We start from the raw sequence: 14,313 nt of genomic DNA, 5'->3' as shown, positions 1-14,313 counted from the left end.
CCTTTAATCCTAGGGCTGAAAAGCTGAGGCAGAGTTGCTGCAAATAAAGGTCAGCTTGGGCTACAGAGAAAGACCTTAAAAGAAAGAGGTGGAAGAGAGGGAAGGAGGTAAGGTAAAAAGAGAGGGGAAAGAGGGGGAAGGGTGTGGAGGGAAGGAGGGGGAGAGAGAGGCACACACAGAGACACAGAGAGAGAGAGAGACAGAGAGGGAGAGGGAGGGAGAGAGGAAGGGAGGGAGGAGGGAGGGAGAGAGAGGGAGGGAAGGAAGAAGGGAGGGAGGTAGGGAGGGAAAGAGAGAGGCAGAGAGAGAGGGAGGGAGGGAGGGAAAGAGAGAGAGAGACAGAGAGAGAGAGGGAGGAAAAGAGGAGGGGAGGGAGGAGGAAGGGAAAGAGAGAGGCAGAGAGAGGGGGGAGGGAGGGAAAGAGAGAGAGGCAGAGAGAGAGGGAGGGAGGGAAAGAGAGAGAGGCAGAGAGAGAGGGAGGGAGGGAAAGAGAGGCAGAGAGACAGAGAGACAGAGAGGGAGGGAGGGAAGGAGGGAGGGAAAGAGAGAGAGGCAGAGAGAGAGAGAGAGAGAGAGAGAGAGAAAGGGAGGGAGGGAGGGAGAGAAGGAGGGAGGGAGTGGGGAGGGAGGGAGAGAGAGACAGACTAATTTAGGAACAGAATCTGTCAGCTATTCACACTAAGATATGGGTGACCAGTAATAGACAATATTTAGGGTCATCTGACTGCTATGGTACTATTTGCACAAATCACACCTTATTTTAGATGGGTTGTTTAGGAAGGTGCGTTGATGGAAGTTAACTAAACCACACCTACTTTGGAAAGCATTTGCTTCATTTTGGAAACAGGATGCTTTACTATTGTCTGGTATACTGTTTCTTACATGTTATATTGCCTGTTATCTCTAACGAAGGAATTTTAAAGGCTAGGATATCAATCTTTCCATTGTTGATAAATGATGAGGAGACAAAGAAGCAATAAATAAATAATAGATTTGTTTATACATACTTGCACCTTTTACAAAATACACTAGGGTTATCATTGATTAATAAAAAGATGTGAGCAGAACAGAAATGGAAAAAAATCATAGCTGTTCAATTCAATGACCAATATTAGGTAACCTATCACAAGTTGCCCTAGGTTTTGTAGAAGACTTTGACATTGTCCCCCTTGATTTTAAAATTCAGGGGTGCAGTCAAAAGAGGGACTCCTGCCTATTGGCCATCTGAGAAAATGAGAAAGGAAAACAGAACACTTATTCATAAAATGTGAGTCAGGTTTTGCCTTCTACCAGAATATTTGCCATCAAGGGATTCAAGTTCCTTTTTAGCAGAGTCGCTGAAGGTGACTGTTAACCATCAACCATCAATCTAATCCTTTCAGAAACCCGGGAAAGGGCAGTCCTTAGAGGGACCGTGGGCTTTCCAAAGAAACACTAAGCTGAGAAAGACCAATAGTGCACTCATAAGCAGAGTGGAGTTCTTTGTGCAAGAAAGGGAGAGCGCCCCAAGGTACAGAGGTGCAGAATAGGTAGAACAGATTGAAGGGAAAGAGAATTTCTTCTGCACACATCTGTCAGGGGAACTCAAGCTCACTGTTGGGGGCATATGGAGAAGTAGAATTTTTAAGGGGCCATGAGCTGTGGGTTTCCTTCTCCACCCCCGAGTGCACCCCACAGTCAGGCAACAGTTGGTCGTGTGGGACCAGCCTGGGCTCTAGATGGGGAGGGGGAGTCTCGCGATTGGTGAGGGGGGGGCGGAGGGGGAGGGTGATGGGGGGAGGCCATGACGTAGGGTGGGTGGACGGAAGTGGGGCAGGGTTGAGGGTTATTTAAAGAAGGTGGGGGGCGAGCGAAGGGGTTGGAAGCTAGTATTCCCCACCCCTGCTCTAGCAAGCTCTTTCCAGCGCAGCCACCGCTGTCGCCCAGGAACCTCCCTTCTCCCCTTCCTCGTCCCACCTCTTCTTTCCCGCTCCAACGCCATGGAGCCGGACACGGCCACAGAGGCAGCCACCGTGGCAGCCTCGGATGCCAGAGCCACAATCGTGGTTGTGGAGGATGAGCAGCCCGGGCCGTCCACCTTTAAAGAGGAGGGAGCGGCTGCAGCCTCCGCCGAAGCCACCACGGCCACTGAGAAGGGCGAGAAGAAGGAGGTAAATAGGAAAGGGGTGTGTGCGCGCGCTCTGTGTGTGCTGGACACATCCTGTGCCTGGCCCCTCGCAGGGGCCCAACCCTGACCTTTTGGCGCCGACAGGTACCAAGATCACCACAGGGATGGGGGCAGCAGGGCGGCTGAACCATCTAGCATTCCCTCCCCTCCCCCTTTCCTGCTGGCCGCCTGCTGAGCGGGGGCGGGGCAGGGCGGGGGCGCGGCCGGGTGGCGGGGTGTCCCGATTCTGAGCCCCGAGTCTCTCCTAGCACGGGCCCCCCCCCTCTACCTTCCCGGAACTGGGGGAACCTTGTGGGGGATGGGGCTGTGCAGGAAAATGCCTCCGCCTCTCCCTCTGCCTCTCCCTCTCTTTGCTCGCTCTTCTACCCCCCCTCTTCCCGTCGGCCTCTGCCTGGGAAATCTGGGCCCTTCAGTCCCACCATCGCGCTGAAGGGGATTTGTCTGGGGTTTATTTTTGTAATTTAAATTTCAAGGTGGTGGTGGTGGTGGTGGTGGTGGTGGTGGTGGTGGTGGTGGTGGCGGTGGTGGTTGGTGGGACAGGAGGGGAAGAGGGAAAATGGTTGGAAGATAAAGCTTGCTGTGGTTGGCAGTGTCTGCCTTTGGGATTACAGAAATAAAAAAAAAATCTCTCATGTTCCTTTGATTCCCTGCCTCATGGTGAGGAGGGGGTGTTATGCCAAGAAAACAACCTCTCTGAGCTTTATCTTACAACCCTCACACTGTGGAACCATGCTGTCTTAGGAAAATGTCCAACCTTTGCACCCTCTCCCTCTCCTGCCGCGCCCCGCCCCTGATGGTATAGTGTTTCACTCCAGGACAAGCAGATGATCCCCTTATCTGGCCTTTGGCCTTCCAGCCTTTCACTTCCCTTGCCTAGTGGGGCACCATTCACTCCTGAACACATTTATTTTAAACGTTGTAAAGCCCTACTCTGTAGGATGAACCACTGTCACACCTATAACAGACAAATCCAGGAAGTAGGTATTTTCTCCCATGAGTATACAAGTAAAACTATACAATGCTTTGAAAAATTGATGTTAAAGAATAGGGTGTAAAGAAAACATAAGAAGTTTTGATGAATAATAAAATATACAAGATGATTTAAAAAATGGTGGGTCATTGAAATTATGCTTTAGGAATCTCAAGTGGCTTTGTATAAATCATTATACAATAGTATGTGACTAAATGAATAGCATTTTTAAGGGAAATTAACACCTTTTGCCTTGAATTAAAAGAATGATGCTAAATCCATTAGTTAAGTCGTGTAGTTTACTGTTGCAAGGTTGATTAAATAGAAAGTGCTAAGTGAAAATCATGGAAAACACTGGGTGTAAGATGTGTGTGGTACTTAAATCATTAAGATGGCACTGATTATTAAAGCTGGGCCAAATACCAAGTATTTGGTTAAGAAATTAAAAAAATGTATTTAGTGCCTTTTATTCTCTGGACTAGGCAAATATAAGTGTTAATTATTTCTTCTTCTTTCTCTTCTCATGGTAGTTGATGTTGAATTTTGAAATTGTATAAGTTTTTGGATTTCCATTTTGAAAATATTGGGGATCTATAAAATATATGTAATAAGCATGAAGTATATTGCTGTATGTTCATGAACTCTGTAAGCTATTATGAAGGAAGTTCATTTATCTACTCAGGATAGAAGCTGCATTTCCTGGATCTCTAAAGATTCTTATTCTGGTCAATCTTTTTTTTTTTTAATTTAATTTTCAGTTGTCTTTAAAAGCTAAGTTTGGGATGAGATGGGAGAAAGGGTTAAGAGAACTTGATATATAATCACAAAAACTAGAATTTGGGTTCTACCAAGCCCATAACACAGCAGCGCACACCTGAAGACCTCATCTTTGAGGGTGACGGAGATAGGGCAATTGCTGGGGCTTGGCAGCTGCAAACCTAGTGAGGAAAAGGCAGCTCTTGCTTGAGGCAGAGACTGTGCCTCAAGGGATAAGTGGAAATGATAGAAAACACTTAATGCTCTCTTCTGTCCCTCCACACTTGGTGCATGGGACTATACCACCCACATGTACATACACCTACACAGATGTATATAGAAGTGCACATAAATGAATCCTTTAAAATATTAAGTATATTTTGTACTGCCTTGAATCTGTAAGGGGTTCACATTTATCCTTTCCTTATAGCCATAGGTTAGTGTACTTTGACAGTGTTGCAAAGCTAGTTGACATTAAGCATGCTGATTTCCCTCAACTAATAACCATTTCTCAGTCTCTTTAATAATACTCTTTAGTAATAATAACTTCTAACTATTTGTTTCTAATAATTCTTTCTGTCTCCTCACTAGCCAGCTATTCACTTACAACTTTTAAAGACCTCATCTACTTTCATCAGAAGAAATTTATCTACCATAAAATAATGAAAATACCAGTGATGCCCAACCCCAAGGATAAAGGATGCTACTGTACAAGAAGAAGCATTTTAGTTTTGGAGTTCGGCCATCTATTCCTGGTGTCCATGATAAACCTTGTTTTGGTGGTCTTTACTATGTCATTTGCTACTGCTTTCATTTCTTGGGGCGTGCAAAGCTGACTCTCAAATGAGATAGACTTGGATAAAAATAAGGGTAAACAGACTTCTGAATGAAGAGTGCTTTCATGCTGAATCAAGTAGAGGAGCTATCAGTGAACTGAATGTGATGTTTAGCTCACACAGGGGTATTTTTTTCTTACCTTCTAGTTCTTGAATTTACTTGGCTAAGCAACAGTTGGATTATTTAGGAATGTAGAAATAGTATTTTGCAGGAGTTAAAACACCAAAGTCATGGTCTTTAAGGCAAATGTTTTTGGTGATGTTGTGCTACATTTCCCTTTGCATCAGTACTATAATATCTGCACATTAAAAAAAAAGAAACAGGAAATTCGGGGTGCATTAGCTGTGATAAAGAAGAGCTCACCAGAAATTGGAGGGGATAAAGAGAAGAGGTGTGAAAATGACCAAATGTATTATGCATATTTATAAAATAGTCAAAAATAGATATATTAAAGACTGCCAACCAGGCAGCATACACTAGCTGACATGAGACCCCCATCACACACATACAGTAGAGGATTGCCGGGTCTGTGTTCATTCAGAGATGATGCACCTAGCCCTCAAGAGATTGGAGTCCCCAGGGAATTTAGAGGTCACGTGGGGTGATGGGTGGGGACATCCATGTAGAGAAAGGGGTGGGTGGGGAGGAGGTATGGGATGTGGAACAGTTGGCAGTGGATGGGGGTGCGGGGAATAAAATATGGAGTGTAAAACATAAATTAATTATTAAAAAGACTGCAAGATAGTAAAATTCACAAGTATTCCATTAGACAAATATTATTGACCTTTTATCTTTTCTTGTATGAGAAATTTATTTTGGGACATATACTCAAATAGAAATGAGAAGGTTGAAAAGGTAGGTTTTTTGTTTTTTGTTTTTTTAAAAAAAAAACAAGGAATTTGTTGTGGAGAGGAGTGTCACTGAAGTGGTTACCCATTGCTTTTAACAGTACTCCTCAAGATGAGGGATTCAATCAGAGTGTGATTAGATTTTTCTTTTTCTTTTTTTTTTTGTTTTTTGGACTTGGTTTTTTTGACATAGGGTTTCTTTGTATAGCCCTGGCTGTCCTGGAACTCACTCTGTAGACCAGGCTGGCCTCGAACTCAGAGATCCACCTGCCTCTGCCTCCCAAGTGTTGGGATTACAGGCATGTGCCACCACTGCCCAGCTTTGATTAGGCTTTTAAGCACAGAAGTAATGAATACATGTTTTCCTGAGATGTAACTCTCTGAAAGTGAAGTTTTACACACACACACATACACACACACACACACACACACACACACACACACAAGGTCAATTAACTGTTAATGTTTTAAAACTTGAAAACTCCACCTCATTGATCTTTTAAGACAAAGATGTGAATTTTGATATCTAAGATTCAGTTGCTTTGAAAATGAGACTTTTACTATATGTGGTATTTTATGTTTGTTTAAGACAGGGTCTCTGCACATAGCTTTGCTGTCCTGGAACTATCTATGTAGACCAGGCTGTCCTATTCACATAGATATACTTGCCTCTGCCTCCCAAGTGCTTGCATTAAATAAAGGCATGCGCCACAATTCACAGAATATGTGACGTGTTGCAAGTATGATCTTGAAAGTGTCTTTCTCAGTTTCTATTCCAGTACACCCAGGATTACATTTAAGACATCTCGTGGAGTTGATCATGACACATGATATGCTGTCAATCAACATGGTTGTTATGTGATCGATTAGTGCTCCAAAGTAGGGCTCTGACTAAGGCGAAGCTCTATAATTTTTGGTTGAATTTCCTCAAAATAAAATGTTTAGAAGGGCAGTGGTGGTGCATGCCTTTAATCCCAGCACTTGGGAGGCAGAGGCAGGTGGATTTCTGAGTTCGAGGCCAGCCTGGTCTACAGAGTGAGTTCCAGGACAGCCAGGGCTACACAGAGAAACCCTGTCTCAAAAAAAAAAAAAAAAAAAAAAAAAAAAAAAAAGTTTACCAAATGTTGGAAGACAGCCATTTATTATTGGAAGCATTTTTTTTTTTCTTGCTTAAGATTCTATTCTGATGCTGAATTGTTCTGGAAGATTTTAACAACACAGTGACAAAAGTTGTGATGAATGAATGTGACCTCATTTCTTTTGTTTTTGCTTTAATTTCTGCAAAGTCTCTGTTTAAACTCAAATATTCCTGGTATTGATCTGGATGGATAGGTTCTTGCTTTTTTATGTTATCTTTTGGTTTCTCCTAGAGAAGGCTATTTACTCTATGTCTGTCCTGATATTTAAATCATTAGGCTTGTTTTTACAAAATGTGCGATACATCAAATATTAACCATATGCTTCCAGGTTGTTTTACACTTCTCAAGTTATTAATCGATGCTAGTGCTCACTAAATTACAACTTTAAAAGCATCAACTGTTAATAGAGAATAGCTTGGATGAATCCCTCCTATAAAATATTTTTGTAACATGAAGAGGCAGAATAGTTTTCATTATAGAGGAAATAAAGTGATCAGTTTGAAGCTGTACTATTGGGTTATTTTAAGTGTATGAGATCGTGTCACACTGTATAAAAATATACATGCTTTAATTAGTCTAGGAAAACAAATTTTAAAAGTGTCATTTCAGGAACAGAAGCCAGAGTCTCTTATTCTGAATGTCTGGCTTGTTTCCAGTACATAAAGAACTGTTTGGGAGAGTTATTATTTACATTTCTTGAATTCTTTGGTTTGTGGTTGAACATTAGCCTGTTTGGGATTTCTAAGTCTCTTATTTCATGGTTATACATTTCTTCTGCTTTAATTAAAAAAAATAGATGAAAAGGCCCAGTGTTTTATTTTTGGTTTTTATTCTAATTAATGCCATCTTTCTGATATTTCAGTTTTTTTTTTTATTGGATCTCAGGTACACAGAAGTGGATTAATCATAAGGCTTGCTTCATAACTTTCATCGTTGCTACAATATGTGCCCCTCAGTGATTTATTTACCAAGTTATTTTATTACTTTTGTCTTCCTTCAAGGGAAAACATCTACCAGCTTAAAGACCTTAATTTGCAATTGGCTGATATTTATTTCCTTTGAAATTCTAGAAAATCACTTCTCCATTTCAACTCAAACTTGCTGCTAAAGCTTCCAAATCTGAAAAGGAAATGGATCCAGAATATGAAGAGAAAATGGTAAATATACCCTTGGTAAGGTGGTAAAAAGCATGTTTCTCTTTGTTTCTTTCTTTGTTTGTGAGATAAGCCTGATTTCTGTGATTATTGATATACACTACCATGCACGGCTTTTAGATAATTTTCATAGAAATATAAAAGATGAAAAAGACTTGTCTGTTTATGATGCATAATCTGATTTCAGAGTGCAAATGTAATTTAATTATTGTCGCAACCATTTTCCTGTGTCTGTGTATGTCCGTGCATGCATGCTTGCATGCGTGCATGTGTGTGTGTGTGTGTGTGTGTGTGTATGTGTGTGTGTGTGTGTGCATGCATGCATCTGTGTAGGCCAGAAGTGTCTGCCAGGTATATTTCTCAGTCAAGGCTCACCTTAATTTTCGATCTTGGCTCCCTCTGACTTACCTTGAGGAAGGGTTTGGATAAGGTCCTCCTTAATCATTCCCCACCTTAACTATTTTTTTCACTGACTTAACTAAGAGTTTAGAGATTTGAGGAGGCTGGATAGCCAGTGAACTCTAGAGATCCATGCATTTCCTCTTTGTCAATGCTGGGAATACAGGTGTATGCCACTATACCTAGCTTTTTATGTGGGTGTTAGGGATTTGGATTCAGGATGTGACAAGCTCTTTACCCAGGGAACCTTCTCCCCACCCAACAATTACATTTTATTGAATAAAGTAAATTCTCATTCTGAAAGGAGAAAATTAAAAGTTCACAGAGACTACATGGAATAGTTGGGATGAGAACTCATGTCTCATTTTTCCCCGATGTTCTTTCTCCAATATTAAGGTGCTGTAGGCCTTAATATTGGATAAAGACAAAGACATTTTGTGTACTCAGTGGTAAAGGGATAGGTGGGTGGCAGTATCAGTGTGGCTTTGTGCCCCGAGGGAAATGCAGTCACAATGCCAATTCAGTATTTTTCCTTCTTAAATTATATGTAAATGAATGCTTTACAATAACAAAATATATGGTATGATAATAACATTGTTAGAGGCATATTCAGGCTTATTAACCCAATGCATGAAAGTATTACCTAGTTAACTAGTGTAATCTTAGTTGAGCCCCATATATTGCTTTTGTGATTTGTTTAATTTTCAGACACCCAGGACTGAATAAGTACTGATTCCACCCTGCCCCAGAAGGACTATTTTTGCAGTTTTGAAACTAAATAGAGAGGAAATATGTGTTTTAGTTGCTGATAGCTATTTTTACAGGAATCTGTGCCTTAATGTTTAAGACCACATCTAAGGAGACAGTTAATGTTTTAACAGTTCTAAAAACAACATTCCAGAGAGGATAACATGAATTGGGGGGAAGTTTTGGCCTCCTTCCAGCGTGTGATCTGGATGTACTTTTCTAAGTCTTGTATCAATGCTAATGAATTCCCCTAAAGTTTCTGGTGTTATTAATTTTTTACCAGTAATCAAGTATTCGCTGCTGAATGGTCAGGGAGTGACTATTAAGTTAAAAGAAAAATCTTTCTTTCTTCTTTTATTTAGGATGAAGTTAACTCTTGATCGTTTAAGGTTTTGTTGTGAATCAGTTTATTTTAATTTTCTATTTTCTTATATAGGAAATAGTTATTTTAGTATATTCTGATTGTGTTTTCCCTTCCTCCAACACCTCGGATTCTTCCTACTTTGCCCTTCCTTCTAAATCCACACCCTTTCCTTCTTTTATTAGAAAAAAATAGGCATCTAAAAATAAAAATAAAATAAAACAACCCATTTGTTTTGCTGGTGTAAATTATATGTCATTAATGTACTTATTGAAATTTTAGACTACACATCAGCATTAAGTGTGGTAATACTTAATATATATGAACTAATTCACATATATGTATGCCTATATTTTTATATTTTTTTCTAAGTTCTGTTCCCTGGTGTAGAAACCTTACATACTAATAGCATAAAATAAAAATTTCCAGATTGATGTAATTCAAAGGAAGAAATGTCATTACATTATTGTACCATGACATTGAAAATATTTTTGAAAGCAGCTGGTACTCTATGCCTAGATTTCAGTTACTTCTAAATGAAGCTTGGTAATTTTCAAACTCTGTAGTATGTATATATTATAACTTATATGTATTTTATTCATTTATTTATAACTATTTTTGAGATAAGGTTTCTCTTTGTAGTCCTGGCTGTACTGAAACTTGGTCTGTGGACCAGGCTGGCTTTGAACTCACAGAGATTGTCCTACCTTTGACTTCCAAATGCTAGGATTAAAGTTGTGTGTCACTATGCCTGGTTCCAATATGTATGTGTTTCTATGTTTAGGACATACATAATTGATGCAAATTTTTTAGTTAGAGAAACAGAAGATCATGTTTAGAAAGAGGATTAATTTTCTAATTTTGATTTTCTGATCATTTTGTCATATTGGGCACAGGGAATTGAACTCTGAGCCTTGGAAATACTGCACTATGCTTCCAATCCCAAGGGTATATTTTTTGGGGGAGCATTTACTAAATTTGTCAGGTCATTTTTCTTCTGTCCAAACAACTCGAAATAGCATTTTAAAATTTGGTTACTTACAATATGGGGAAGGTTGGGGATGTTCTTTGCCCATTCTGTGCCTCAATTTTATCATCTCTAAAATGGGTATGACCCTAGTGACTATCTCATGGATTTCAAAGGGAATTCAGTAGATTAATATATTAAAAGGGACCCACATGTCCCCAGCTGCATAGGTAGCAGAGGATGGCCTTGTCGGAAATCAGTGGGAGAAGAGGTCCTTGGCCCCTTGAAGGCTTGATGCCCCAATGTAGGGGAATGTGAAGGCAGGGAGGTGGGAGTGAGTGGGTGGATGGGGGCACACCCTCATAGAGGCAGGGGCAGGGGGGATGGGATAGGGGATTTCTGGCGGGGGGGGGGGAATTGGGAAAGGGCATAACATTTAAAATGTAAATAAATACAATATCTAATTTTAAAAAAAGTGCCAAGGATATTGCATAAATGAAGCAGAATATAAATGTTTTGATAAATAACTTTGAATGAACATAAAAAGCAAATCTTTCTCTTTCCCTCTCGTTGGTAAATTAGAAAGCAGATCGAGCAAAGAGATTTGAGTTTTTACTGAAGCAGACGGAACTTTTTGCACATTTCATTCAACCTTCAGCACAGAAGTCGCCAACATCTCCTCTCAACATGAAACTGGCTCGCCCTCGCTTAAAGAAAGATGACAAGCAGAGCTTGATGTCCATTGGAGAGTAGGCATCTTCTTCCTACCTTCTTCCCTTTCCCTTTTCACTTCCCCCCTTGCCATTTCATTTGCTCAGTATATTTTTCTATTACTAGTATGATTATTGGCAGTGTAAACATATTTTGGGGACAGTGATCTGGTTTTTTCCTTACCAGAACTTAGTTAAAAAACAAACAAACAAACAAACAAAACAAAAAAACCAAAAACCCTGTAGACGGCTTCTACCACATTCTATGCCAGACACTAGATAACACATTGCTTTTTTAAAATAAAAGATACTTGCAAATCTAACTTGGTGTCTCAACGTTGGCCGTGAATGTGAATTTTTTTGTTTTTGTCTTTTCGCCTAGCTATCGCCACAGGCGCACAGAACAAGAGGAAGATGAGGAGCTTCTGTCAGAGAGTAGGAAAACATCGAATGTGTGTGTTAGATTCGAGGTCTCCCCTTCCTGTGAGTACCTTATCACACTCGTGGTTGCTTTTGCAGTTCAGTGGGAGAAAACCAAATTTCCTTGAGCATACTAGTAAAACTCTGAGAGGTTCTTCATTTTTGTTTTCAGATGTGAAAGGAGGACCCCTGCGAGATTATCAGATCCGAGGACTAAACTGGTTGATCTCTTTGTATGAAAATGGAGTCAATGGTATTTTAGCTGATGAAATGGTAAGGCACTGGTATTCAAAGGATATCCTGAGCTACTTCAAGTTTTTAATATAAATTTGAACTACCTGTGTTGAATTTTCCTCAAGTCCTATGCCCCAAAGCTTTATTTAGTGGCAACATAATATACTTTTTAGATTTATTTATTTTATTTTATGTGTGTGAGTGGCTTGCCTGCCAATATGAGTACCATGTGTTTGCAGCTCCTGGGGAGGAGAGAAGAGGGGATAGGATCCCCTGGAACTGGAGTTATGGATGGTCGTGAGCCACTGCATGAGTGCTAGGAATGGAACCCAGGTCCTCTGTCAGAGCAACAAGTGCTCTTAACCTCTGAACTATGTCTCCAGCCTGCGAAAGAATGTTTGTTGTCTACAACTGTTCAAATAATCTGTAGAAGATAACCTTTTGCATGGCTCAAAGATCGTATGGAGATGTACCTGAAGTGGTACAACACCTCTCTTTGCTTTTGTTTTTGTTTGAACTTTGGCTTCCAAGAAGCCCAGAGGAAAGTACAATGCCAAAAGTGAGCATCTCTTCATCCTTTAGGGTCTGTGCTTGATTCCTTTCCTTTCCTTTCCTTTCCTTTCCTTTCCTTTCCTTTCCTTTCCTCTCCTCTTTTTTCTTTTCCTTTCTTTTCTTTTCTTTTCTCTTTTTTCATTTTTTATATAACAGGCAAGCTGGAATTTTCTTGGGAATGAAGTGGTAGATATAAACCAAACAATAAGTAAATAAATGAATGAACAAATTCATACATAAATGAATGTAGAACCAGTTGTCCTGTAACTCGCCATTATTATGTGGCCGCAGACTAATGGGTTTTACTCCTCTTCCCTTAGCCTTCTGAGTATTGAAATCATAGGTTCAGCTTCAGTGCTGAGCCTCTGTAACAGTAGAGTGCCAAGTCACAGTCTTTTGATAAGCTAATGAATCATGGACATGTATGTAAAATAACTGAAGAAAGAGTAAGGTCATCTAAGATGCTAATTGAGTAGACATGGAGATTCTATAAGTCCTAGATTTGTATGTTAAGATAAAATTCCTAAAATTAGACTTAAGAGAGGACAGAAGGACTTATATATCTATTTAACTCAATAATATAATATCTATGAGACTTGGGAGCCATATTTTCAATCACTATTATCCAGAAGGCCAAGCGATGAAATACATCTTATGACATCTAATATAGTCTATCCCATAGGCACTCATCTTTGGCTGAGCAGCTATTAGGTGTATGGCTGAGCATTTTTTTTTTGAAAGCAAAGATTTGTAGCTCCATATATTTTCATTATTCTGTTGAGGGCCATGTTCTGTGCATAGGAGGAGGGCTATGTTTATCTGTTGGTTTATCTGTCAACAGAAGGACAAGCATCATTTACTCCAATAACATCTTGGCTACAACTTGTCTAAGACAAATGATCTGTAGATCCTTCAAGATTCGGCTGATGCTATATATCTTATCTTTTATTGTCCTCTCCCCCTTTCCTTTCCTTTTCCTTTCCGGTACTGGAGCTTAAAACTAAGGCCTTGTGTACGTGCTAGGCAAGTGCTCCATCACCATGCTGCACATCAGTCCCTTTTATATGTCTTGAGATACGGTCCCAGTAAGTTGCTTAAGCTTTGAACTTGTGATTCTCTTCACTCAGCCTCCCCTCAAGCTGAGATTACAGATGTATACCACCATGTTCAACTTGTTTTAAGTACTAAAAGAGAGGAAAGCAATTTAGAGAATATATGAAATTTAGAAAGATATATAAATTAAGTAGTAGTAATTGCATAGCAATCCTGTCATTGAGAAATAACCACATTTGACATTTTGCTGTTTTTTGACATTTTTCTCTTTACTTAAATCTTTTATTCTTATTTAATCTTCTTTTTTACAAACCAGATTTTATCCCCCTTTCAGTCTACCCTCCTACTGTTCCACATCCCATACCTCCTCCCTACCTCCTGTCTCCACAAGGATGTCCCAACCCCCTACCTCCACTTCACCAGGCCACCCCATTCCCTGGGGCCTCCAGTCTCTTTAGGGTTAGGTGCATTTTCTGTGAATCCAGACCCTGCAGTCCTCTGCTGTAGTATATGTGTTGGGGGCCTCATATTAGCTGATTTACGCTGCCTGGTTGGTGGTTCAGTATCTGACAGATCTCAGAGGTCCAGGTTAATTGAGACTACTGGTCCTCCTACAGGGTCACCCTCCTCCTCAGCTTCTTCCAGCTTTCCCCTAATTCAACCACAGGGGTCAGCAGCTTCTGACCATTGGTTGGGTGCAAATAACTGCATTTTGACTCTTTCAGCTGCTTGTTGGGTCTGCCAGAATGCTGTCATGCTAGGTCTCTTTTTGTGAGCACTCCACAGCCTCAGTAATAGTGTCAGGTCTTGGGTCCTCCCCTTGAGCTGGATTCCACTTTGTGCCTGTCACCCTCAGGCTCCTCTCCATTTTTGTCTCTGCAGTTCTTTCAGACAGGAACAACTAGGTTATTATTATTATTATTATTAGTAGTAGTATAGATGTATAATTGAGATCGTGTGGTATGTATAATTTGGCATTCTGACCTTTGCACATTTATT

General features: G+C 40.4%; 1 protein-coding gene across 1 annotated transcript in view; it reads left to right on the top strand.

The window, feature by feature from the left end:
• Nucleotides 1–1,850: 1,850 nt before the first annotated feature.
• Nucleotides 1,851–14,313, top strand: part of Smarca1 (SWI/SNF related, matrix associated, actin dependent regulator of chromatin, subfamily a, member 1) — a 76,145-nt gene continuing 63,682 nt past the window's right edge. Inside the window, exons 1-5 of the mRNA XM_052171559.1 lie at nt 1,851–2,150; nt 7,788–7,874; nt 10,928–11,094; nt 11,438–11,538; nt 11,648–11,748. Of these exons, the coding sequence (XP_052027519.1) occupies nt 1,980–2,150; nt 7,788–7,874; nt 10,928–11,094; nt 11,438–11,538; nt 11,648–11,748 (627 nt within the window). The 5' untranslated portion in view covers nt 1,851–1,979. The remainder of the gene's footprint in view (nt 2,151–7,787; nt 7,875–10,927; nt 11,095–11,437; nt 11,539–11,647; nt 11,749–14,313) is intronic.

Source organism: Apodemus sylvaticus, chromosome X, assembly GCF_947179515.1.
Source record: "Apodemus sylvaticus chromosome X, mApoSyl1.1, whole genome shotgun sequence".
Lineage (NCBI taxonomy): Eukaryota > Metazoa > Chordata > Mammalia > Rodentia > Muridae > Apodemus > Apodemus sylvaticus.
The sequence above is the reverse complement of the archived record's forward strand: the minus strand, read 5'-3'. Positions and strand labels throughout refer to the sequence as shown.